Genomic DNA, 27,732 nt, shown 5'->3' on the forward strand with positions numbered 1-27,732 from the left:
AAATGTCCAGGGCCAAGTCCACTTGACAGAGTCTCCAGCTTCAGCGCAGTTGCTCTGATGCCACATCCTGGCTTCAATAACTCCTCTTTGGTTTGCATATATAGTTGTATAGGAGAGGCAGCAATGTGTGTTAGCATGTCCACAGGGCTCAAGGCTCCTTTTCAGGGTTTCTCATTCAAATGCCATAGCACTGTTGGTTAGTGAACTAACTGGCCACATGGGCTGTCAGTGTCTGACTTCAGGCCAGATTTCAACAAACCATTCATTGTACCTCTCTATCATGCTTGCGCCAGTAGGGCTATATGGTACATACAATTTATTCCTAACTGCTGCACCCATTCTTGTAACACATGCCCAGTAAAGTGGGCGACTTGATTGCTCTCAATCACCTGCGGCTGCCCATAGACTGCAACAAGATGCACTAGGCCCATCCTGGTGGTTTGTTATCTGCATGATGTGCAGGAAAACCAACCAAGAGTCCACTAGCTGTGTCCACACAAGTCAAAGCATACCAATATCCTTCTGTCAAAAGCAGGTGCTGGAATCCACGAGCTCGCCTGGGTGTGGGGGTGGGACACGGAGGCTCTACAGTCTGGGGAGGGGGCGGCTCCTCCCTCCCACCCACCGAGAAAACCACAGTTGTTGCGTCTTTATTTTCTGAGCTACGACCAGGTGGGCTTTCAGTACAGGAGGGGTTGCTGTCTCAGGCGGTGGCCTCACAGCAGCCCACTCCCCGGCCCCAGCTCTCTACCGTCTCCAGGGTGAAGCCACCAGTCTTTCCTTCCTTTGCAGCTCGCGTTTGTCTGCCACCTGCTCCTGTGCCTCTAGTGTGTGTCTCAGCAGCACAGCATCAGTTTTTCGCACCTTTCCTTCCCTTTTCGGAGCATCCCACAACTCGTCTTCCTGTTCTTCCAGTCAGTTCTGAGCTGAGTCCCTCTGGTCGGTAACCCTTTCCAAGGCCACAAGAAACAGCCACTCCACATACTCCTGCAGCCCCGTGACCGCTCAGTTCCCCTGAGCCCCCCTATGTTGTGGAGGGTCAACTCTGCTGCCTCTGGTGTCCTTACCCCTCCCCAGGTTTGGGGAGGGCCCATGAGGCACTTTACTCCGGACCAGATACCCCCTGGGGAGTCCCCAGGTGAATCCACACCAACCACTATGGGGATCCCTGTGTGAGGCCCCACCATCAACAGTGGGGGGGCGGTTCCCAGCTGTCTCCCCACCACCCAAAGGGGGGGTCCAAGGGTATTTTCCTTCCACCCATAGGGGCATCTCACCCGCACATTGTGCCCATGAAGACTGATAGCGGGTTTACAGATACTGACGACTCATGCTGGAGGCAGCTTTGCGGGGAAGACTCGGGGTGAATCTCCTATGAAATACGGGAAACTGAAATAAGTCGAGGTAAAGAGCAGGTTGGGAGAAACCATATTTATTGCTCGCAGAGTGTTCTGATGTGCTGGCCAGGCTTGGCATTGACCGTCTCCTCTGGCTGCAGCTCATGATCCACAGCCATGGGGTGCTGTCTCCTTCCTGCCTGCCTCTTCCAGGAGGAGCTCCATTGTTTAAGGGCAGATGCCAGACCAAGTAAGTATCAGGAAAGGTGGGGGAAGAGAGAATGGCCGTTTTCTCTCCACCCATTGCCCCAGATTGACCAGAGGCTCTGCAAAACAACTATTGATATGTAGATGGAAAGACTAGTTGAAGATTCTGGAAATTCAGTCATTTACCCCACACCAGGGCCAGAGTTGATGGACTGACCCGCCATGACCAGGCTTTGTTACTACTGCTTCCTTCCCTCTGGGCCCAAGCCACTGCTGCCCATGCCCTCCCAGAGCCACTGTCCCTGCTGCATCCACCGCACACCCAGCGAGTCACTGCAGCAAGACCAAGTTCCTGGTTCCATGGGTGGTCTGCACGTACCTGCACCTTATATGCCAGTGTCACGGCCTCGCAGAGCACCTGTACCAATGCACACTCAGTGTTCAGAAGTTAAAAGCTTTTCCTCTAAGATCAAGAACAGGACAAGGATGCTCACTCTCACCAGTTCTATTTAACACAGTCCTGCAAGTCCAAATCATACCATTTGGGCAGTGAATAAATAAATACATAACATATGTATGGGAAAGGAAGAAGTTAAATTATCTGTTTACAGATGATGGGATCTGAAATATTGGAAATCCTAATTTGACCAAAAAACTGTTAGAACTAAATGAACCCATTAATTGAAGGGTACAAAATCAACACACTGAAATCAGCTGCATTTCTATATTCTAACAAGTTATTTGAAGAAAAAATTAGGAAAGCAATACTATTTTCAATTGCTTCATAAACAATGAAACACTAAGGAATAAATTTAACCAAGGAGGTGAAAGATTTGTACACTGAAAACTCCAAGAAGTAGATGAAAAGATTAAAAAAGAAACAAAAAGAAAGATATTTATGCTCATGGACTGGAAAAATTAATATTGTGAGAATGTACATACAACCCAAAGCCATCTACATATTTAAGAAATCTCTATCATAATTTGAATAGCATCTTTCACAGACATAGAAAAACCTAGCCTACAATTTATTTGGAACCAAAAATACCCCAAATAGCCAAAGCAATCTTCAGAAAGAAGAGCAAAGCTGGAGGCCTCACACTATCTGGTTTCAAGCTATATAACCAAGCTTTATCATCAAAGCAGTATAGTGTTGGCATGAAAGTGGACAATGGAAGTGAACAGAGAACCCAGACATAAACTCACACATATACCGTCAACTGACGGCTGACAAGGGCACCAAGAACACACGATGGGGAAAGAACAGTCCCTCCAATAAGCGGCTTTGGGAAAACTGGATATCCGAATGAAAAACAATGAAATAGGGCCCCTATTTTAATTTGAAATGGATCAAAGACAAATAAGGCAGGTGATACCATAAAACTCCTAGAAGAAAACATAGGGGAAAAGACCTTTAACTCTAGTCTTGGATATGATTTCCTGGGTTAGACAGCAATAGTGCAGGTAAGAAAATCTAAAATCAATACATAGGACTGCATTAAACTGAAGAGTTCTGCACAGCAAAGGGAACAATTAATAAATTGAAAGGCAGCCTACAGAATGGGAAAGATAATTGCAAATCGTGTAACTTCTAAGGAGTTAATTTGAAAATATATAATAAATTCAAACAACCTAATAGAAAAAAAAAACAAATAACCCAATTAAAATTGGGCAGAATACCACCATAGACTTTAGGGCAGATCAATGTTTATTAGATTCACACGATAAGCATATACCATAAGAAAAAGTTAAAAATTGAACTGTCAATTATTTAAAAATGCTCATCAGATGGAATTCTTTTAAAAAAGAGAAGACAATCCACAGCCTAGAAGAAAACACACTACATAAAATATAAATTTTAATAAAGTTTAAAATGATTATTTATTACTGTTTATTGAAATTAAAATTAAATATAAATTTATTTTAATAAAAATTTATATATAAAAATTATATTTACATATAACTGTATATTTTATAAATATATATAGCTTTAACTATAAATTATATATAAAAATTATCTATGTAGTTATACAGAAAAAATATATATATGTGAAAAAGACATAAATCTAGAATACATAAAGAATATTTACAACTTAGTAATAAGAAACCTGGAATTGCTATTTTTAAATTGTGCAGAGGAGATGAAAAGAAACTTTTTAAACTTACAAAAAAATAAGATATACAACTGGGCAATAAGAACATGAAAAAAATGCTTAACATCATTAGTTATCAGGAAAAACAAACTAAAGTCACAATAATTTATCACTACATGTCATGTAGAAAGACTAGAAGGAAAATAACTAAAAATAACTAAATACCAAGTGACAAGAATGTGGAACACTTCTTGTGTTTGAAATTGGAACTCTCTTCTTCTGTTTTGACATCTGTCTGCATTCTCAGTGCTGTCTGCTATTCCATACCCACCATACCATGGGTCCCAAAGATAACTTGGAGTTTCTGTTTACTTGCATAACCCTCTAATGACTGTAAAAAACAGCTTTTGGCATCAAAAACTTCCAAATTGGAGCTGCACCCTCCCTCCTTTATCTCTCAAGCAATCAACAGGGGGCTTCCAGAGGGTTTAATGGTGACATAGGGAGAGAAGTTCTGCCTGAGACAGGAGGCCACAGCGTAACTGCAGTACTGGTTCCCACACTGGACTTGGGCCACCTTGCTATTCACATGACATTCAACTTCTTAGAAACTCAAGTTTAGACAGTAGAGGGAGACACACATGTTTAGGTTCCAAGTTCAGGGAATACAATTCCCCATTAAATTTCAAAAAAGGGTGTTACTCAAACATGTGTCTCTAGAATATGTTTCTAAGACAAAGCCTTTACAACAGAAGAGATAATTAATTCCTGGGAGAGAAAGTAGCAGCTACAAGATCCTTAACCTTTATGAAAACCTCTTTAAATATCCATTCAGTGCAAGGGGAAATGATTTTTGTTGACATCTGCAGAGCAAGATTCATCACGGGGGAAATGACCCATCTGAATGTATCTCCTCCGCTCGTTCTCACTGTTGCCTACAGGATCAGAACGATCTATAGAAGATCATTTATCTATACTGTTTCAAATGCATCCATTCTAAATTCAAATACAGGTTTCTATTAAACAGGTTTCTGAGGCTATAGGCTAGAAGGAAAGATTTATATTTATAAAAACAATTTCTTAACAACTTTGATGTTAAATAGTCTGAGTAGTTTCTTTCTCAGTATGTCACATCTTTCATAATGAAAGTTGCTTATTTCAAGAAGAGGTCAGTTTGAAGATGGATTGTTTCTGAACACCTCCAAACATAATTAAGTTCATCTAACTCTGTTCGGTAAGTTTTTACTGGGGCAGATGCACCTCAAAGATTTTTACTTTATGTATATATATAATCATTATATGTCAGCACTTTTCAAATGTAGTAATAGGGCATTTATGCTCATGCTAATTCTTCAAAAGATAGGTTGCAAATAATGTTAACCTATTTTGAGAGATTAAGAATTGGAGACTCACAGATATTAAGTAAATGGTGGAACCCAATTCACTAATATTAAACACTTTACTTTGCCCAAATGAGACATCTCCTTTAATAATCAAGACTAATCATGAGACTGAAAACAAATTTAAGTACATTTCACCTGCAGAAAAGGCCTAAATATGAGTATCAAATGACACAAATCATCAGTTGTTTAGTCCAAGCATAAACGTGGAACACCCATCCTAGGATGTGTAATATGAGTCTTGTGGTTTCTTTAAAACTAGAACTGGAGATGAATCCTGACCTTCAGCATGGTTAAATGTTTCTCTGTATCATCACTCAAAATGTAGTTCTTCCTGTCTTGGAGCATACACGATCATAAGAGATGAGTCCTCCGTGTGTCCAGCAGTGTGGAGAATAGGTTCATGTATCTTTCCTCTATCAATTCTCATTAATATCCTGTCAAGTGGATATTTTATTCTCACTTTATAGATGAGGAAAGAAGGACTAAAGATGCCAAGAAGTACCTCCAGGAGAAAGAAGATGCAAGTGGAAGAGGCAGATTCCAGTCTGGTCTTTCTGATTCTCAAACCAATACACAACCACTGTGGTTGTCATTTTCAACATTAGGCAGAGCAGTGAAGGGCCCAGGCTCTGGAGGAGAACTGGGAAGGCAGGAAATGGGGCTGAGGGAGAGGCCAAGACAAAAGTGACTTCCAGTTAAAGCACTACCACATTTTTATTAATATCTGGAGATTCCAATACGCTAGTGTGTGTGTTTGTGTGTGTGTGCATCTGTTGATGAAATTGTTTCTGAATCACCAAAGAGATTACTGGTTCAACATTGTTTATTATAACAGTGGAGGGCATGGATTAAGAGTCTGGAGGAAGAAGAAGTTACCAAGTATAATCTGACCTAATCGCAGCTCTGCCCTTTATTATTTGCTTTATCATGAGCAGGACACTTAACTTTTCTATGCTCTTATTTCCTACTCTGTAAAATAAGAATGAAAATGGTAATCGTCTCTTAGGTTTGTAGTGAGAATTCCATAACCAAATGTCTGCAAAATTCTTGGAGCCAGTAAGTATTCATGAAGTTCTAGTTAATATTACCATTATTGTTACTATTAACAAAGCCTCTGAGATTGTTTCCTCTTTTGCGGAATGGTTGAAATAATGCCAACTATAAAAGTTGCTACCATACTTTACACATAGCAATCAATTACTAAAGGTATGTTTATGAGCTATTATAATGGTATGAGAATTAGACTACATGCATTATACATTCTTCACACTAGCTCCGGGATCCTTTCATTTAATTCCTATCACCAATACCTTGCTACCCTTCATTATATTATACTATATGAATATATTATAAATAGTCTCTCACTGGGGTGTCTGTCTCTGGCTTCTGTCTTCTTACTGAACCTCAAACCACTTCATCCAAGACACCCCAAGATCATTAGTGGAGTTATATCCAAGAATTCCCTTTCCTCAAATTTTTCTTCATCTGTCTATTCATATTCTCAATTCCTCTTTATGGTCCCCCATCTCCAAAGAATACAGGGAAGAATCTTTAGTTTTGCATTTTGGGCCTTTAAATCCATGTTCTACCTCCCTTTTCTTACTTACCTGCCAGGGCATGTTAGGCTCTAAGCTGCTTCACACAACTAAGTGTTCACAAATGATCACCGCCTCTGTGTCTGCAAAAGTTCCTCATGTCCACACTCTTCACAGAGTCTTTACCCAGGAGATAATTTAGGTAATAGCCATGAACTCAGAGCTATTTACTATCTCAAAAACCCTCACAAGAATTCACATTCAATAGAATCTAGGTAGTTATTATGTGTTAGATGGAGAAACTTAATAAATTGAAGGTTGTGTTAATAAAAACTATTTTTTTTTCAGGTAATGTAATTAAGATAATATGAAATATGTGGAGAATAGAAATAACGTGACAGAATTTGTTCTGCTGGGGATCACAGAGAATCCAAAGATGCAGAGAATCGTATTTGTTGTGTTTTTTCTCATCTACATCATTTCCATGGTAGGAAATGTGCTCATCTTGGTCACCATCACCACCAGCCCATTATTGGAAACCCCCATGTACTTCTTCCTGGCCTATCTCTCCTTTATTGATGCCTGCTATTCCTCTGCAAGTGCCCCTAAACTGATTGTGGATTCACTCCATGAGAAGAAAACCATCTTATTCAATGGGTGCATGACCCAGATCTTTGGGGGACATTTATTTGGAGGTGCTGATGTCACCCTGCTGACTGTGATGGCTTATGACCGCTATGTGGCCATCTGCAAGCCCTTGCACTATACAACCATCATGAATCGGCGGGTGTGTGGCCTGCTAGTGGGAGTGGTGTGGGTGGGAGCCTTTCTTCATGCAACCATACAGATCCTGTTCATCTTCCGGTTACCCTTCTGTGGCCCTAACATCATAGATCACTTCATGTGTGACCTGATTCCTTTGCTCAGTCTTGCCTGCACTGATACCCACACTCTGGGGCTCTTCGTTGCTGCCAACAGTGGCTTCATATGTCTGTTAAACTTCCTCCTCTTGATGGGCTCTTATGTGGTCATACTGCGCTCTCTGAGAACCAAAAGCTTGGATGCGAGGAGAAAAGCCCTCTCCACCTGTGTCTCCCACATCACAGCTGTGGTCTTATTCCTTGTTCCCTGCATATTTGTGTACATGAGACCTGCAGCTACTTTATCAATTGATAAAGCAGTTTCTATATTCTACACTATGATAACCCCTATGCTAAACCCCTTAATCTATACCTTGAGAAATGCCCAGATGAAAAATGCCATTAGAAAATTGTGTAGTAGGAACGCTGAAAAATAATTGTTTATTCAACTGATAAATAAATGTTTCTGGAGTCCTCGTATTAATTCAACTGAGGCAAAAGACAAAAGGATATTTTGGAAGATCTCTGTAGGAAATGCATATGAGATAAAGAAAGATAAATTTCTATAAATCATTGATTTTGCATGGAAAGGAACAGAAATGTGTGCAAGCAAAGGAATAAAAGCTTAACCTAAGACCATAGTTGGAAAATTCTGCCAAATTAATTCTGCTAACTTCATTCATGACATGGATTAATGAACTTTCATTTTAATACAAAAAATGAAATAAAATAAATAAAATATATGAATACAGAGCAGTGATCTCTATAACAATTCAAACTGGCAAGTACTTCTATTGTCCCCCATTGTACTGAGGAGAGTGTCCAGAGGTGCAGTGAAGAGCTAGTAAGGAGAACCTATCTGTTCCCTCAGACCACGCTGTGAGCCTCTGTGACACCCTGCCAGGCAATGATGATAGCAAGGTAAGGTAATTATGTTAGTTACAATTCATTCAGCTATTGACTGTGCTGCAGACTATATATATATATATATATATATATCAGTTATAATACATATTATTAGTTCATTGTATATAACTAAATTATAATATCTCATTAATAACTGCTTATTTTCACATGGTAACATAGTTGATGAAAATGGGTTGACTGTAATATTGTAATATGTAATTATTTTAGAAATATAAAAGCAATGGGTCATTTAACCTTTAAAGGGTATGTGATGAATATTATGCCATATTCCCAAACTTCCTTGTAGGCTTCCGAATCATGCTTTGCTAATGACCATTATGCTGATGACCATTGAGAAAGTATGATGAATTAATTTTGTATTTTAAATTAAAAGAATATTTCAAAGTCAGAAGGAATTTCTATTTATTAAATATATATTGATGCCCTATAAAGTACTTGATTACTACCTAATGATAGTGTCTACAAGTAGAACAATGTTTGGTGCATGATAAATATTGAATGAATAAATGTAAGTTTAAAGTAAGATGAATAAAGTCAATAAAATACGGAGCAAAATAATGATACTGGAGATTTTTTCTCCTACTTTGATTCAGACTCTAGGGAAGATTCTAGCTAGACTTCTTTTGGGAACCACAATTTATTTTAACTCCTGTTTTACTGAAATGAGAAAGAAATTGAAACTGAAATGCTCAGTGAAAGAGCAAATAGTTTGCCTTGATAATTCTCCCTCCTTTCAGCATTTTCACCTCTTGAATGTGGCTGTTTATTTTTCTCTGTTAATGGGTTTGATTTTGGTAGCATTTCATTATGAAAAGATGCTTTTAAAAATACGTAGCTCTATCTATAAGCAAAGTAATTCCAGGAGAACTATATCCTGTTCATTGCTTCCCTCCTTAATTCATTAATCAACAAATATTTTTGAGCTCAAAGAAAGTATTAGGCCCCTTGATAGGGGCTGATGCTTCAGTGGTATATAAAGAAAACTGCTGGTCTTGCCATCAGAGAACTCACAATCCACTGAGAAAAATTCAAAAGGAAGCTTGAAATTCCAATATTATGTTATAAATGGTAAGACAGTGGAGGCCCAGGTGCTATGAAAGCAGGTTTGTGAGACACACAACAAAGACATAAGGAGTCAGGAAGAGTTACAAGATGAAAAGACAACATAATGGGACCCAAAGCATGCAAAGGAGTCAGCAGAGCAAAGAGGCATCATTTGGACTGAGACCGTTCCAGGAGAGAGAATGCGTGATACAGTCCAGAAGGTGATAGTAGCTAGGAAGAAACCTAATGAGTTCAACATAGCTGTGGTTGTTAATCCATCTGTCCATTCAATTACTTGTTGAATACCTACTGTGTGCTGGGCACCATGAGGGACACTGATCTTATAAAGAGTAAATAGTAAGATCTGAAGCTGAAGAGAACGGAACAGGGAAGATTAAGGAATTTCTCATAATTGTGTCAAGGCCAATGCTAAGTATCATGGGGAAAACATTGGAAGGTATTTTAAGCAAGTGAGTGGTGTAGTTTGATTTGAGTTTTTAGATGATAACTCTGTGTGGGAAATGGGCTGAAGGGGCCAAGACTGGGAGATGGAGAGCAGTTAGGAGATTACTGCAATGCTATGGGTGCAAAAGGAGGGAGGCCTGGACCCTGGCGGTGCCCCTGAGGAGGCAGCGTTGGGTGGACCCTGCTGCTCCCAGCCCCGGGCCCCATCACAGGCCAGCGCACCTGTGCTCCAGCTGCTGTGCCTGCCTGCTGAGAGCTGGAGCCCCATCCTTCTCTGACCACCTGCACCGGAGAAATTGGAGCTGCCTCACCTGGGGGGGAATGCCAGTTATCTCAGAACCAGAACCAATGAACGACTGGAATTGGGGTAAAAAATGGCTGCTCCCTTTCCTCAAGGTGGACCTAGTTGTGCAGCACAGTGTATCGCCCAGAGCTTCCATCATACAGGCTCAAGCCAGACTCCAGGCTCCAGTCAGGACTGCATCCTTTCTTCTCCCTACTCAGCTCCTTTCAACCTTACTCTTTATAAATCACTGTTATAAAAATACCAATACAAGGTCTGCATTTAGGGAATCCTAATGGAGAATTAGAGAAGGCATCAAAAACTATTTAGGCACTATAAAGAAAAGATTTGACATATGATGATGATTTGAGAAGAAAGAGTCATGGATAAAAACTAGACTCTGACTTAGATTCCAGGAAGACTGAGGAAACTGAGAAGATGAAACAGTTACATGAGTCTTCCTTGTCGGCGGGAGAAGCTTCTCCCCTCAGTCTGAAGGATCATCCCACATCCTTTGAGGAACCTCTAATGGCCTCCCTTGAGGCAGTGGCCATGAAAGAATGAAAGAAAGCTGATTCTCCTCAGGACACCCCACCCCCACTACCTTTCCTTGCTTCCAGACTTGGAACTACGCTGAAGTCCCAGGACGTCCCTAAAGGTGAGGTACAAAGTGTGACCCTGGAGGAGATGCACTATATTCCAGATACTACTTGAGTTCTCTAATTTACACAGAAAGAGTTTTGCGGAATATATATAGCTATGGACATAAAAGGTGTGGGACAATTAGAGAAGAGCCATAATTTCGATCATCCCAAATTTAGTGCCATGGGATCACTAAGAAGAAATTCTTCATTTAATACTTCAGAAAAGTCTAACAGTTTGTCTGGTTGGTGTCTAAAACATGAACCAAAACTTGGCCCATAGTGAGCAAATTAGCAATGCCGGACGTCCCTTGGATCAACGTACAGAAAGAGATTCAAAGGACTACGGAGAGCGGAATGTTAGAATGGATTTGTCTTGTAAGATCTACTTAACCACCCTGAGAAGGTACAGAAGGTGTACTTTTCATCATTACCATAAGAAATAAATTTGTAGGCAGAGCCACAGTGTACTTCAAAAGCTCTATGATCACTGTTTTCTGTAGGCCAGACCTCTGGTGGGAACCATGGTCACTGGACTGGGAAATCTAAAACAATTGTGAGTCATTTGATCCCAGATAACAGTGGCCAAGTGGTGCCACTCAACCCTCAAAGGCAAGATGGGGTATGGCTACACCAAGGTACAGCAGAGTGAAAGCTGCCATCAGAATAATCAACACAAGCAGATTAACAGTGTTGCTAGTTTATTGTGGTGTTCCTAGAAGTGAAACAGACAGGAAACATATTCAAGTTTACCATTGCTTAAGGTCAGTCAAAAACTATGACAACCCAATCCAAGCAGAGCTACTAATGGCCCAGACCCTTTAGCAGTGAAGGTCTGTGTTGCCCCACCAGGTGAAGAACCATGATTAGTTTTGGAGCCTCCTGAGGGCACACTGAATACAAATGAGTAGCAGAAAAAATATCTATAACCGTGTAACCACTTAGAAATACAAAGACAATAATTGTTGTTCGTCCTCCTTCTATTTATGTTTCTATATGTATATACATTAAGCTAATATCTTTGTTTACTTTCCTCTCTTATTATCTTATCATGTAATGTAAGAATCTTGACTTTCCACCTCAGTGTTTTAGTATTTTCAATTTACTATCACAGTATTTAAGTTACAGGATATTAAGGAGAAAAGCAAAGAACCCAAAGACTACACCTTCCCTTCTTGGTAGGGTTCATGAATTTTCAGTTGTACACAGGACAGTTGTATGATCTTAGCTCAAGTTATGACCTCAGTAATGACTTTCTATGGAGGTTAAGTACACTTTAAGGAGATGTATCTAGGTGCTAAGTTGAAGCAATGGACTTATGATAGTTTATTTTTTAAGGTATCATTGATATACACTCTTATGAAGGTTTCACAAGAAAAACAATGTGGTTATTGCATTCACCTTATTATTAAGTCAACTCCATACCCCATTGCAGTCACTGTCCATCAGTGTAGTTAGATGCCACAGAGTCACTATTTATCTTCTTTGAGCTACACTGTCTTACCTGTGACCCCCCACACACCATGTGGACCAATCATGACACCCCACAATCCCCTTCTCCCACCCACCCCAACTGCCCTCCCCTACCCCTCCCCTTTGGTAACCACTCTTGGATTCTGTGAGTCTACTGCTATTTTGTTTCTTCAGTTTTGTTTCTTGTTATACTCCACAAATGAGTGAAATCATTTGGTATTTGACTTATTTCACTGAGCATAATACCCACTAGACAAAGCAATCCTGAGAAAGAAGAATAAAGTAGGGGAGATCTCACTCCACAACTTCAAGCTCTATTATAAAGCCATAGTAATCAAGACAATTTGGTACTGGCACAAGAACAGAGCCACAGACCAATGGAACAGACTAGAGAATCCAGACATTAATCCAGACATATATGGTCAATTAATATTTGATAAAGGAGCCATGGACATACAATGGCGAAATGACAGTCTCTTCAACAGATGGTGCTGGCAACAATGAACAGCTACATGTAGGAGAATGAAACTGGACCATTGTCTAACCCAATATACAAAAGTAAACTCAAAATGGATCAAAGAACTGAATGTAAGTCATGAAACCATTAAACTCTTGGAAAAAAACAGGCAAAAACCTCTTAGACATAAACATGAGTGACTTCTTCTTGAACATATCTCCCTGGGTAAGGAAAACAACAGCAAAAATGAACAAGTGGGATTGTATTAAGGTGAAAAGCTTCTGTACAGCAAAAGACACTATCAGTAGAACAAAAAGGAACCCTACAGTATGGGAAAATATATTTGAAAATGACACATCCGATAAATGCTTGACGTCCAGAATATATAAAGAGCTCACATGCCTGAACAAACAAAAAACAAATAACCCAATTAAAAAATGGGCAGAGGAGGTGGCCCGTGTGGCATGGCGTGCCCCTGCCCTCGGGAACAAACCATCCTTTCAGTGAGAGTCATCTCCTGATCTGTTGGCCTACCCCTACCTGAATAATAATAAAACTTACATTTTAAAACAGGACCTCAGTGAACTTCTGTTCATGTGGGTTCTATATATTGATTTTTACTGTTTTAGATAATAAACTGGGAATTTAAAAAATATGTACTAATTCTTTTAAAATAATAAACCCAATATAACACCTTAATGAAAAAAAAATGTATTTTCCAAAAAAATAAAAAAGGTGAGAAGAGGAAAAAAAAAAATGGGCAGAGGAACTGAACAGACAGTTCTCCAAAAACGAAATACAGATGGCCAACAGACACATGAAAAGATGCTCCACATCGCTAATTATCAGAGAAATGCAAATTAAAACTACAATGAGGTATCATCTCACACCAGTAAGGATAGCTGCCATCCAAAAGACAAACAACAACAAATGTTGGCGAGGTTGTGGAGAAAGGGGAACCCTCCTACAATGCTGGTGGGAATGTAAATTAGTTCAACCATTGTGGAAAGCAGTATGGAGGTCCATCAAAATGCTCAAAACAGACCTACCATTTGACTCAGGAATTGCACTCCTAGAAATTTACCCTAAGAATGCAGCAATCAAGTATGAGAAAGACCAGTGCACCCCTATGTTTATCGCATCACTATTTACAATAGCCAAGAATTGGAAGCAACCTAAATGTCCATTGATAGATGAATGGATAAAGAAGATGTGGTACATATACACAATGGAATACTATTCAGCCATAAGAAAAGGGCAAATCCAACCATTTGCAGCAACATGGATGGAGCTGGAGGGTATTATGCTCAGTGAAATAAGCCAAGCAGAGAAAGAGAAATGCCAAATGATTTCACTCATCTGTGGAGTATAAGAACAAAGGAAAAACTGAAGGAACAAAACAGCAGCAGAATCACAGAATTCAAGAATGGACTAACAGGTCCCAAGGGAAAGGGCCTGGGGAGGATGGGTGGGTAGGGAGGGATAAGGGGGTGGAGAAAAAGGGGGGTATTAAGATTAGCATGCATGGGGGGGCGGGAGAAAGGGGAGGGTTGTACAACACAGAGAAGACAAGTAGTGATTCTACAACAGTTTGCTATGCTGATGGACAGTGAGTATAAAGGGGTATATAGGGGGGACCTGTTATAGGGGAGAGCCTAGTAAACAACATATTCATCATGTAAGTGTAGATTGATGATAAAAAAAAGCAGTTTCTGTGTGGTGACCTCCTATGAGTTCTACACAATGATATAAAGGGCATATAAAAGTATAGGCAAAGGGTCTGTTTGTGTTTATACAGAGGATCAAAGCCTAATTTCGCTATCCCAAAAATGAACTAAGATACGATAAGAAAAAGAACTTCCAACATCAGCACTCTTGGGAAGTCTCATGCCAGAAGATGATCATCAAAAAACCCCAACAAAGATCCACGCACTGCTACAGGTGTAGATGCACTCATCCCACCGGTTTCTGGACTTGTCATGGGAATGAAGAAGGAGATATCTAAGCTGGCCTGTGCATACAGTAAAACAACAAATTTGACTGGATCTATACTGTTGGAAGGCAACCAAGAATCAGGAGAAGTGGAAATTGTAGCGCTCCAAAATCTTACAACTACAGACTATTTACTGTTAAAAGAACATATGGGATGTGAACAGTCCCCAGGAATGGGTTGTTTTAATTTGTCTGATTTCTCTCAGACTGTTCAAGTTCAGTTGGACAATGTCCACCATATTATAGATAAGTTTTCACAAATGCTTAAGGTGCCTAACTGGTTTTATTGGTTCCACTGGAGATGGCTGGTAATTACAGGTCTGCTTTCGTTATGTAACTGTACTCCTATTATATTAATGTGTGTGCACAATTTAATTAGTAGTTTAAAACCTATACATGCTTAAGTTACTCTACAAGAAGATATGTCAAAGAAATTATCAATCTTCCCAGGTTTTCTTCCGCCTGCTACTTCTATAGCTTTTCTTCTTCCTTCCTAATTACAACCCTTAAATAGAATCCATGCCACATATCGAATTACCGAGTATCATAATTCTTCCAAGTGGTAAAGACACCTCAAGACAAATGCTGGGCATAGAAGCCACAGGGCAGAAATATATAAAGAAGTAAAAAAGCTAACCTTTTCAAACAATAAGGCTTCTCTCTCACTTTCCAACTTTACATTTCCCTGTATGGACCTGGAAGATGATTGGTTAGCCAGAGACGGGTAAGATTCCTCCAGGGAGGAACAACCTAACACAGGCACAGTCACAGGGGCGCCATCAGGTGAGAAATTGGAGATCAACAGAGGTGAGGCTTAGAACCTCACACCCCCTGTTTTGAGAGAAATCTTCTGCATCCGTGGATGTTTTGTTGCCCTTGTCTAGCTTGGATTAACACACAGTCTCAGGCACACACCTGATCATCTACATTTGCTCTCTTACAACACTAAACTTTGTTTTCTACCTTTATCTTGTATCTACCTACCACTTCAGCATTTTATTAAAAATAATAATAATAAAGAGAGAAATGTGGTATCCTTATATAAATCAAGTATAAAAATCAAATGAATATTCATATTTGAACTGACTGTTTATAGTTCATAATGCATGAGCAAAACCAAAAGCCTCTGTGATGACTGCCCTTGTACTGTTCACCATGTAACTTATTCACTATGTAAGAATTTGTTCTCCATTTAAGAACTTGTTCGTTATGCTTCAGAAGATTGGAGACTAATGAAAATTAGGCTTGGGGTGGATTAAGGATTGTGCATTGAGCACTGAGCCCCCTATACAGAATTTTGTTGTTATTAACAACAAATAAATATGAGAGATGCCCTCACAATACATATATATATATATATATGTACATATACACACTTACAATTGTAAAATAAATAAGTAACCGGGATGTAATGTATAGCATAAGGAATATAGTCAAAATATTGTAACACCTTGGTATGGTGATAGCTGGTACCTAGAATTATCATGTATATAAATGTTCAATCACTGTGTTGTACACCTGAAACTAATGTAATACTGTGTGTCAACTACCCTTCAATAAAAATAATTATCTAAAAAATAAAAAATAAAATATAAAGAACAAATGAAACCCAAAATTAATAGGAGGGATATAATAAAGATCAGAGCAGAAATAAATTTAAAAAAGAGAAGAATAAAGCAATAGAAAAAAGTCTGTGAAACAAAGAGCTGGTTCTTTGAGAAAATCAAATAGAAAAACTTCTAGCCAGACTTATCAAGAAAAAAAAGATAGAATTTAAACAAAATCAGAAATGAAAAAGGAATTGTGTCAATAAATACCACAGAAATACAAAGAGTTATTACAAAATTCTATGAAAATTTTTATGCCAATAATTTGGACAACCTGGAAGAAATCGAAAAATTCCTAGAAACATAGAGCTGCCAAGACTGATCCAGGAGAAACAGAAAATCTGAACAAATCAGCAATAAAGAAATTGAACTGGTAATAAAAAACATCCCAACAAAATTTCCAGGAACAGAAAGCTTCACAGCTGAATTTTACCAAATATTTAAAGAAGAGCTAACCCATCATTCTTAAAGTATGCTGAAAAGTTAAAAAGGAGGGAGTACTCCCAAACTCATTCTATAAGGTCAGCATCACTCTAATACTGAAACCAGACAACAACAATAAAATAAAATAAAATTGTAGACCAATACCTCTGATTAATATATATGTAAATATCTCTTACCAAAATATAAGCAAACTGAATTAAAAAAAGACATAAAAAGGGTCAACTATCATGACCAAGTTGGATTTATTCCAGGAATGCAAGGATGGTACAGTATTCATAAATCAGTATGATATACCGCATTCACAAAAAGAAGGATAAAAAACATATGATCAGCTCAGTACATGTTGAAAATGCATTTGATAAAATTCAACATCCACTTGTGATATAAACTGTCAATATAATTGTCATAGAGAGTATGTACATCAGCACAATAAAGACCGTATATGACAAGCCAACAGCTAACATCATACTTAATGGTGAAAAGCTGAAAGCTTTTCCTCTAAGATCAGGAATAAGAAAAGAATGTCCACTCTTACCACTTTTACTCAGTGTAATACTGGAGGTCCTAGCCAGTATTTTGTCAGTCAGACAACACAAAAAGATAAAAGACATCTGAATTGCTAAGAAGTTAAATTGTCACTACTTCCAGATGACATGATATTATACATAGAAAACCCTAAAAACTCCACCAATAAAACTGTTAGAACTAATAAATTGATTCAGCAAAGTTTGAGGATACAAAATTCATACAGATAAACCTGTTGCAATCCTATATACTAACTACAAACTAGCAGAAAGAGAAATGAGGAAGACAATTCCTTTAACAAGTGCATCAAAAAGAATTAAATACCTAGGAATAAATCTAACCCAGAAAGTGAAAAACCTATATTCTCAAAACTATAAGACACTCATGAAAGAAATTAAAGAAGACAAAAATAAGTGGAAATCTATCCCATGCTTATGGATAGGAAGAATTAATATTGTTAAAATGGCCATCCTGCCCAAGACAATATACAGATTCAATGCAATCCTTATCAAAATTCCAACAGCATTTTTCAATGAACTGGAACAAATAGCTCTAAAATTCACATAGAACCAAAAAGATCCTGAATAGCCAAAACAATCTTGAGAAAGAACAAAGCCAGGGGATTACAGTCCCTGACTGAGCTCTACTACAAAACTACAGTAATAAAAACAATATTTTTCTGGCACAAGAAGAGACCCATAGATCAATGGAAGAGAATAGACAGCCCAGATATATACCCACACATATACTGTCAGTTAGTAGATGATAAAGGAGACATGAATATACAGCGGGGAAAAGACAGACTCTTCAACAACTGGTGTTGGGAAAATTGGACAGCTACATGCAAGAAAATGAAACTGATTTACTGCCAAACTCCATACACAAAAGTAAATTCAAAATGGATCAAAGACCTGAATGTCAGTCATAAAACCATGAAACTCTTAGAAGAAAACAGGCAAAATTCTCTTAAAACATAAATATGAGCAAATTTTTCCTGGACACATCTCCTTGGGCAAGGTCAACAAAATAAAAAATAAACAAGTGAGACTACATTGAGCTAAAAAGCTTCTGTACAGCAAAGACATCACTAGTGGAACAAAAAGGCAACCTACAGTATGGAAGAATATATTCATCTCCCATATGGGAGAAAAGATTTATCTGATAAAGGGTTAACATCCAAAGTATATAAAGAGCTCATGTGACTCAACACCAAAAAACAAATAATCATATTAAAAAATGTGCAGAGGACCTGAAGATACATTTCTCCAAAGAAGAAATACAGAAGCCAAGAGGCACATGATAAATGCTCTATGTGGTTAATCATCAGGGAAATGCAAATCAAAATGAGATATCACTTCACAGCAGTCAGAATGGCCACTATCCAAAAGACAAGAAATAGTAAGTGTTGGCAAGAATGTGGAGAAAAGGGAACCTTCCTCTACTGTTGTTGGAAATGTCAATAGACACAGCCACTATGAAAAGCAGTATGGAATTCCTTAAAAAACCTAAAAATAGAAATACCATTTGACACAGCAATTCCACTTCTGGGAATTTACCCAAACAAATCACTGATCCAAAAAGATATATGCACGTCTATGTTTATAGCTGCATTATTTACAATAAAGATATGGAAGCAACTTTAGTTTACATTAATAGATGAATGGATAAAGAAGTATGTATATACATATATGTGTGTATATGTATATATATGCATACACTGTGTATACATATACACAATGGGATATTTTTCAGAAATAAAAAGAAAAATCCTGCCATTTGCAGCAACATGGATGTACCTAGAGAGTATTATAAGAGAAATAAGTGAGGTGAAGAAAGATAAATACCATATAATTTCACTTATATGTGGATATAAAAAAAGGCAAAACAGAATGAGCAAAATGGCAGCAGAGTCGTAAACACTGAGAAGGGACTGGTGTTTACCATGTGGGAGGGGCTGGGGAGGATGGAAGGAGGTGAAGTGGATAAAGGGGAACAAAAATTCTCAGTCATAGTGTAGGTTGGTCATGGGCATGTAGTGCACCATGGAGAATATGGACAATGATTCTGCAACATCTTTCTGTGTTGACAGATAGTAGTTATACCTAGTGGGGATGAGAATTTAATAATATGGGTAAGTCTTGTACCACAGTGGTGTATACTTGAAACTAAAATAAGACTACATATCAGTAAAAAGGATATAATTCACAAATTACACAATTCAATTGTAAAGGTGTATAATTTAATGTTTTTAGTACAGAAAGCTGTGAAACAATCAACATTATCTAATTTTACAGTAAATCTGCCTTCACGAAAAGAAATCTCATACCCATTAGCTCCTCACTCACTTCCATCACTGTCATCAGCAGCCTTGGCAACCAACAATCTACTTTCTTTAAATGTAAATTTGGTTTTCTGGATGTTCCACTAAAAGGAATTTTATAATATGTCATCTTTTGTAAACTGCTTTCACTTAGTGTAATGTCATTGAAGTTTTATGCATGTTGTAGAAAATATCAATATTTTCCTTTTAATTGATGAATAATATTTCATATTATGAGCATATTACTTATCCCTTCATCAGATGATTAACATATGTGTTGTTTCCCCATTTAAGCTATTATAAATAATGCTGCTATGAATATTGGAATATGAACACATGTTTTTATTTCTCTTCAGTGGATACTTAAAGGTAGAATTGCTGGGTCATTGGTAATTGTATGTTTAAACATTTGAGGGACTGCTAAACCATTTCCCAGAGTGGTTACACTATTTTATGTTACCACCAGCAATATACGAGGATTCCAGTTTCTCCACATCCTCACCAACACTTGTATTTGATTGTCTTTTTTGATTCTAGACATCCTAGTTGTGTGAAGTGGTATCTCACTATGGCCTAGGCGTGTATTTCCTAATAAATAACGGTATTGAACATCTTTCAATGTGCTTTCCTCTATTTGCATATATTCTATGTGCTTATTTAGATGTTTTGTCAACTTTTTAATTGGGTTATTGTCTTTATACTTTTTATTTTTTGTTTCTTTTTTTTTTTGAGAGGGCATCTCTCATATTTATTGATCAAATGGTTGTTAACAACAATAAAATTCAGTATAGGGGGGTCAACGCTCAGTGTACAATCATTAATCCATCTCAAGCCTAATTCTCGTCAGTCTCCAATCTTCTGAAGGATAACGAACAAGTTCTTACATGGTGAACGAATTCATACATAGTGAATAAATTCTTACATGGTGAACAGTACAAGGGCATTCATCACAGAAACTTTCGGTTTTGATCATGCATTATGACCTATAAACAATCAGGTCAAATATGAATATTCGTTTGATTTTTGTACTTGATTTATATGTTGATCCCACATTTCTCCTATTATTATTATTATTTTTATTTTTAATAAAATGCTGAAGTGGTAGGTAGATGCAAGATAAAGGTAGAAAACATAGTTTAGTGCAGTAAGAAGGCAAATGTAGATGATCAGATGATCAGGTGTGTGCCTATGGACTAAGTATTAATCCAGGCTAGACAAGGGTAGCAAGACATCCACGGATGCAGAAGATTTCTCTCAAAGCAGGGGGGGTGAGGTTCTGAGCCTCACCTCTGTTGATCCCCAAATTCTCACCTGATGGCCCCCCTGCGACTGTGACTGTCTTAGGTTGTTCCTCCCTTGAGGAATCTTACCCGTCTCTGGCTAACCAGTCATCTTCCGGGGCCATACAGGGAAATGTAAAGTTGGTAAGTGAGAGAGAAGCCATATTGTTTGCAAAGGTTAGCTTTTTACTTCCTTGCAGATTTATGCCCTGTGGCTTCTATGCCCAGCACTTGTCTCGAGGTATCTTTACCACCTGGAGGAATTATGATACTCGGTAAATTCGATATGAGGCACGAATTCTATTTAAGGGTTGTAATTAGGAAGGAAGAAGAAAAGCTATAGATGTAGCATATGAAGGAAACATGGGAGGATTGATTATTTCTTTGACATATCTTCTTGTATAGTACCTTAAGTATGTATAGGTTTTAAACTACTAACTAATTTGCACACACATATTAACATAATAGGAATACGGTGACATAAACAAAGCAAATCTATAATTACCATCCATCTCCAGTGAAGCCAAGAAAACCATTTAGGCACCCTAGGCATTTGTGAAAATTTATCTATGATATGATGGATATTGTCCAACTGTACTTGATCAGACAAATTAAAGCAGCCCATTTCTGGGATCTGTTCACATCCCATATGTTCTTTTAACCATAGATAGTCTATAGTCATGAGATTTTGGAGTGCTACAACTTGCACCCCTCCCAACTCCTGGTTGAGTTCCAACAGTACAAATCCGGTCAAATTCATTGTCTCACTGAATGCACATGCCAGCCTAGACATCTCCCTCCTCATTCCTATGGCAAGTCCAGGAGACGGTGGGCTGGATGCAGCCACAACCGCAGCATCGTCCGGATCCCTGTGGAGGCTTTTTGATGATCACACCCCAGCACAAGTCCTCCAGAGAGTGCTGATGCCGGAAGCTCCTCCTCATATCGTATCTCAGTTCATTTTCTGGGTATCCAAGCTAGGCCTTGATCTTCTGCATAGAAACAAACAGACCCTTTGCCCACACTTTGACATGCCCTCTATACCACTGTGCAGAACTTATTGGAGGTCATCACACAGGAACTGCTTTTTTTTTTTTTTTTTTAATTCAGAGAAAGGAATATTATCAGAAAAGAGTACCTCCATAGCTGATCATCTGACACCCTTTAAGTGATCAAAATTAAGGATATTTAAAGCGTGCGTTGATCTTTGATTTACCAATAGTTTTATCCTGTTAAGGAGTAATCCCCCTTTTCTTTCTTTCTTTCTTTTTTTTTTTTTTTTTTAATTTTTAATCTACACTTACATGAAGAATACTATGTTTACTATGTTCTCCCCTATATCAGGTCCCCCCTAACAACCACATTACGGTTACTGTCCATCAGCTTAGCAAAATGTTGTAGAGTCACTACTTGTCCTCTCTGTGTTGTGCAGCCCACCCTCCCCTTTCTCCCTCCCCCCCATGCATGCTAATCTTAATACTCCCCTTCCTCTTCCCCCCCCTTATCCCTCCATGCCCACCCACCCTCCCCAGTTCCTTTCCCTTTGGTACCTGTTAGTCCATTTTTGGGTTCTGTAATTCCACTGCTGTTTTGTTCCTTCAGTTTTTCCTTTGTTCCTATACTCCTTAGATGAGTGAAATCATTTGGTATTTCTCTTTCTCCGCTTGGCTTATTTCACTGAGCATAATACTTTCCAGCTCCATCCATGTTGCTGCAAATGGTTGGATTTTTCCACTTCTTATGGCTGAGTAGTATTCCATTGTGTATATGTACCACATCTTCTTTATCCATTCATCTACCGATGGACATTTAGGTTGCTTCCAATTCTTGGCTATTGTAAATAGTGCTGCGATAAACATAGGAGTGCATCTATCTTTCTCAAACTTGATTGCTGCGTTCTTAGGGTAAATTCCTAGGAGTGGAATTCCTGGGTCAAATGGTAGGTCTGTTTTGAGCATTTTGATGCACCTCCATACTGCTTTCCACAATGGTTGAACTAATTTACATTCCCACCAGCAGTGTAGGAGGGTTCCACTTTCTCCACAGCCTCGCCAACATTTGTTGTTTGTCTTTTGGATGGCAGCTATCCTTACTGGTGTGAGGTGATACCTCATTGTAGTTTTAATTTGCATTTCTCTGATAATTAGCGATGTGGAGCATCTTTTCATGTGTCTCTTGGCCATCTCTATTTCTTTTTTAGAGAACTATCTGTTCAGTTCCTCTGCCCATTTTTTAATTGGGTTATTTGTTTTTTGTTTGTTGAGGCGTGTGTGCTCTTTATATATTCTGGACGTCAAGCCTTTATCGGATCTCTCATTTTCAAATATATTCTCCCATACTGTAGGGTTCCTTTTTGTTCTATTGATGGTGTCTTTCGCTGTACAGAAGGTTTTCAGCTTAATGTAGTCCCACTTGCTCATTTTTGCTGTTGTTTTCCTTGCGTAGGGAGATATGTTCAAGAAGAGATCACTCATGTTTATGTCTAAGAGGTTTTTGCCTATGTTTTTTTCCAAGAGTTTAATGGTTTCATGACTTACATTCAGGTCTGATCCATTTTGAGTTTACCTTTGTATATGGGGTTAGACAATGGTCCAGTTTCATTCTCCTACATGTAGCTGTCCAGTTTTGCCAGCACCATCTGTTGAAGAGACTGTCATTATGCCATTGTATGTCCATGGCTCCTTTATCAAATATTAATTGACCATATATGTTTGGGTTAATTTCTGCGGTCTCTAATCTGTTCCACTAGTCTGCGGCTCTGTTCTTGTGCCAGTACCAAATTGTCTTGATTACTATGGCTTTGTAGTAGAGCTTGAAGTTGGGGAGTGAGAACCCCCCTACTTTATCCTTCTTTTTCAGGATTGCATTGGCTATTTGGGGTCTTTGGTGTTTCCATATGAATTTTTGAATTATTTGTTCCAATTCATTGAAGAATGTTGCTGGTAATTTGAGAGGGATTGAATCAAATCTGTATATTGCTTTGGGCAGGATGGCCATTTTGACGATATTAATTCTTCCTAGCCATGAGCATGGGATGAGTTTCCATTTATTAGTGTCCCCTTTAATTTCTCTTAAGAGTGACTTGTAGTTTTCAGAGTATAAGTCTTTCACTTCTTTGGTTAGGTTTATTCCTAGGTATTTTATTCTTTTTGATGCAATGGTGAATGGAATTGTTTTCCTGATTTCTCTTTCTATTGATTCGTTGTTAGTGTATAGGAAAGCTACAGATTTCTGTGTGTTAATTTTGTATCCTGCTACTTTGCTGTATTTTGATATCAGTTCTAGTAGTTTTGGAGTGGAGTCTTTAGGGTTTTTTATGTACAGTATCATATCATCTGCAAATTGTGACAGTTTCACTTCTTCTTTACCAATCTGGATTCCTTATATTTCTTTGTTTTGTCTGATTGCCGTGGCTAGTACCTTCAGTACTATGTTAAATAACAGTGGGGAGAGTGGGCATCCCTGTCTGGTTCCCGATCTCAGAGGAAATGCTTTAAGCTTCTTGCTGTTCAGTATAATGCTGGGTGTGGGTTTATCATATATGGCCTTTAATATGTTGAGGTACTTGCCCTCTATTCCCATTTTGCTGAGAGTTTTTATCATGAATGAATGTTGAATTTTGTCAAATGCTTTTTCAGCATCTATGGAGGTGATCATGTGGTTTTTGTCTTTCTTTTTGTTGATGTGGTGGATGATGTTGATGGATTTTCGAATGTTGTACCATCCTTGCATCCCTGGGATGAACCCCACTTCGTCAGGGTGTATGATCCTTTTGATATACTGTTGAATTCTGTTTGCTAATATTTTATTGAGTATTTTTGCATCGACATTCATCAGGGATATTGGTCTGTAATTTTCTTTTTTGGTGAGGTCTTTGTCTGGTTTTGGTATTAGGGTGATGTTGGCCTCATAGAATGAGTTTGGGAGTATTCCCTCTTCTTCTATTTTGTGGAACACTTAAAGGAGAATGGGTATTATGTCTTCTCTGTGTGTCTGATAAAATTCCGAGGTAAATCCGTCTGGCCCCGGGGTTTTGTTCTTGGGTAGTTTTTTGATTACTGTTTCAATTTCTTTGCTTGTAATTGGTTTGTTTAACTTTTGTGTTTCTTTCTTGGTCATTCTTGTGAGGTTGTATTTTTCTAGGAAGTTGTCCATTTCTTCTAGGTTTTCCAGCTTGTTGGCATATAGGTTTTCATAGTAGTCTTTAATAATTCCTTGTATTTCTGTGGAGTCTGTCATAATTTTTCCGTTCTCATTTCTGATTCTGTTGATTTGTGTTGATTCTCTTTTTCTCTTAATAAGTTGTGCTAGAGGCTTATCTATTTTGTTTATTTTCTCAAAGAACCAGCTCTTGGTTTCGTTGATTTTTGCTATTATTTTATTCTTCTCAATTTTGTTTATTTCTTCTCTGATCTTTATTATGTCCCTCCTTCTGCTGACTTTAGGCCTCCTTTGTTCTTCTTTTTCCAGTTTTAATAATTGTGATGTTAGACTATTCATTTTGGATTGTTCTTCCTTCTTCAAGTGTGCCTGGATTGCTGTATACTTTCCTCTTAAGACTGCTTTCGCTGCATCCCACAGAAGTTGGGGCTTAGTGCTGTTGTTGTCATTTGTTTCTATATATTCCTTGATCTCTATTTTGATTTGTTCATTGATCCATTGATTATTTAGTAGCATGTTGTTAAGCCTCCATGTGTTTGTGAGCCTTTTTGTTTTCTTTGTAGAATTCATTTCTACTTTCATACCTTTGTGGTCTGAAAAATTGGTTGGTAGAATTTCAATATTTTGGAATTTACTGAGGCTGTTTTTGTGAGCTAGTATGTGGTCTATTCTGGAGAATGTTCCATGTGCACTTGAGAAGAATGTATATCCTGTTGCTTTTGGATGCAGAGTTCTATAGATGTCTATTAGGTCCATCTGTTCTAGTGTGTTGTTCAGTGCCTGTGTGTCCTTTCTTATTTTCTGCCCGGTGGATCTATCCTTTGGAGTGAGTGGTGTGTTGAAGTCTCCTAAAATGAATGCACTGCAGTCTATTTCCCTCTTCACTTCTGTTAGTATTTGCTTCACATATGCTGGTGCTCCTGTATTGGGTGCACATATATTTAGAATGGTTATATCCTCTTGTTGGACTGAGCCCTTTATCATTATGTAGTGTCCTTCTTTACCTCTTGTTACTTTCTTTGTTTTGAAGTCAATTTTGTCTGATATTAGTACTGCAACCCCTGCTTTCTTCTCACTGTTGTTTGCCTGAAATATGTTTTTCCATCCCTTGACTTTTAGTCTATGCTTATCTTTGGGTTTAAGGTGAGTTTCTTGTAAGCAGCATATAGATGGGTCTTGCTTTTTTATCCATTCTATTACTCTATGTCTTTTGATTGGTGCATTAAGTCCATTTACATTTAGGGTGACTATTGAGAGATATGTACTTATTGCCATTGCAGGCTTTAGATTCGTGGTTACCAAAGGTTCAAGGTTAGCTTCTTTAGTATCTTACTGCCTAACTTAGCTTGCTTATTGAGCTGTTATATACACTGTCTGGAGATTCTTTTCTTCTCTCCCTTCTTATTCCTCCTCCTCCATTCTTCATATGTTGTGTGTTTTGTTCTGTCCTCTTTTTAGGGGTGATCCCATCTAGAGCAGTCCCTGTAGGATGCCCTGTAGAGGTGGTTTGTGGGAAGCAAATTCCCTCAGCTTTTGCTTGTCTGGGAATTGTTTAATCCCGCCATCATATTTAAATGATAGTCGTGCAGGATACAGTATCCTTGGTTCAAGGCCCTTCTGTTTCATTGCATTAAATATATCATGCCATTCTCTTCTGGCCTGTAAGGTTTCTGTCGAGAAGTCTGATGTTAGCCTGATGGGTTTTCCTTTATAGGTGACCTTTTTCTCTCTAGCTGCCTTTAAAACTCTTTCCTTGTCCTTGATCCTTGCCATTTTAATTACTATGTGTCTTGGTGTTGTCCTCCTTGGATCCTTTCTGTTGGGGGTTCTGTGTACTTCCATGGTCTGTTCGATTATTTCTTCTCCCAGTTTGGGGAAGTTTTCAGCAATTATTTCTTCAAAGACACTTTCTATCCCTTTTCCTCTTTCTTCCTCTTCTGGTATCCCTATAATACAAATGTTATTCCTTTTGGCTTGGTCACATAGTTCTCTTAGTGTTGTTTCATTCCTGGAGATCCTTTTATCTCTCTCTATGTCAGCTTCTATACGTTCCTGTTCTCTGGCTTCTATTCCTTCAATGGCCTCTTGCATCTTATCCATTCTGCTTATAAATCCTTCCAGGGATTGTTTCACCTCTGTGATCTCTTTCCTGACATCTGTGATCTCCTTCCGGACTTCATCCCACTGCTCTTGCATTTTCCTCTGCATCTCATCCCACTGCTCTTGCATTTTTCTCTGCATCTCATCCCATTGCTCTTGCATTTTTCTCTGCATCTCTGTCAGCATGTTCATGATATTTATTTTGAATTCTTTTTCAGGAGGACTAGTTAGGTCTGTCTCCCTCTCAGGTGTTGTCTCTGTGATCTTTGCCTGCCTGTAGTTTTGCCTCTTCATGGTGATAAGGAGAGTTTGCAGAGCTGGTGCAAGAGACCGCTGGAAGAGCTTCCCTTCTTGTTGGTTTGTGGCCTTTTCCTGGGAGAATAGCGACCTCTCGTGGTTTGTGCTGGGCAGCTGTGCGCAGACAGGGCTTCTGCCTCCTGCCCAGTTGCTTTGGGGTTTATCTCCACTGTTGCTGTGGGCTTGGCTTGGCTGGGGCTGTTCCTCCAAAATGGTGGAGCCCTGTTGGAGGGGGAGCGACTGGGTGGCTATTTATCTCCATAAAGGGCCTCTGTGCTCCC

The 27,732-nt window shown here is 38.6% G+C and overlaps 1 protein-coding gene across 1 annotated transcript; it reads left to right on the forward strand.

The window, feature by feature from the left end:
• The first annotated feature begins 350 nt into the window (after nt 1–350).
• LOC140850169 (olfactory receptor 4C46-like) lies at nt 351–7,872 on the forward strand. Its single transcript, XM_073239941.1, has 2 exons — nt 351–357; nt 6,938–7,872. Exons 1-2 carry the CDS (start codon nt 351–353, stop codon nt 7,870–7,872), a joined length of 942 nt encoding a protein of 313 aa, XP_073096042.1.
• The last annotated feature ends 19,860 nt before the right edge of the window (nt 7,873–27,732 follow it).

This window comes from Manis javanica, chromosome 6 (assembly GCF_040802235.1).
Source record: "Manis javanica isolate MJ-LG chromosome 6, MJ_LKY, whole genome shotgun sequence".
NCBI lineage: Eukaryota > Metazoa > Chordata > Mammalia > Pholidota > Manidae > Manis > Manis javanica.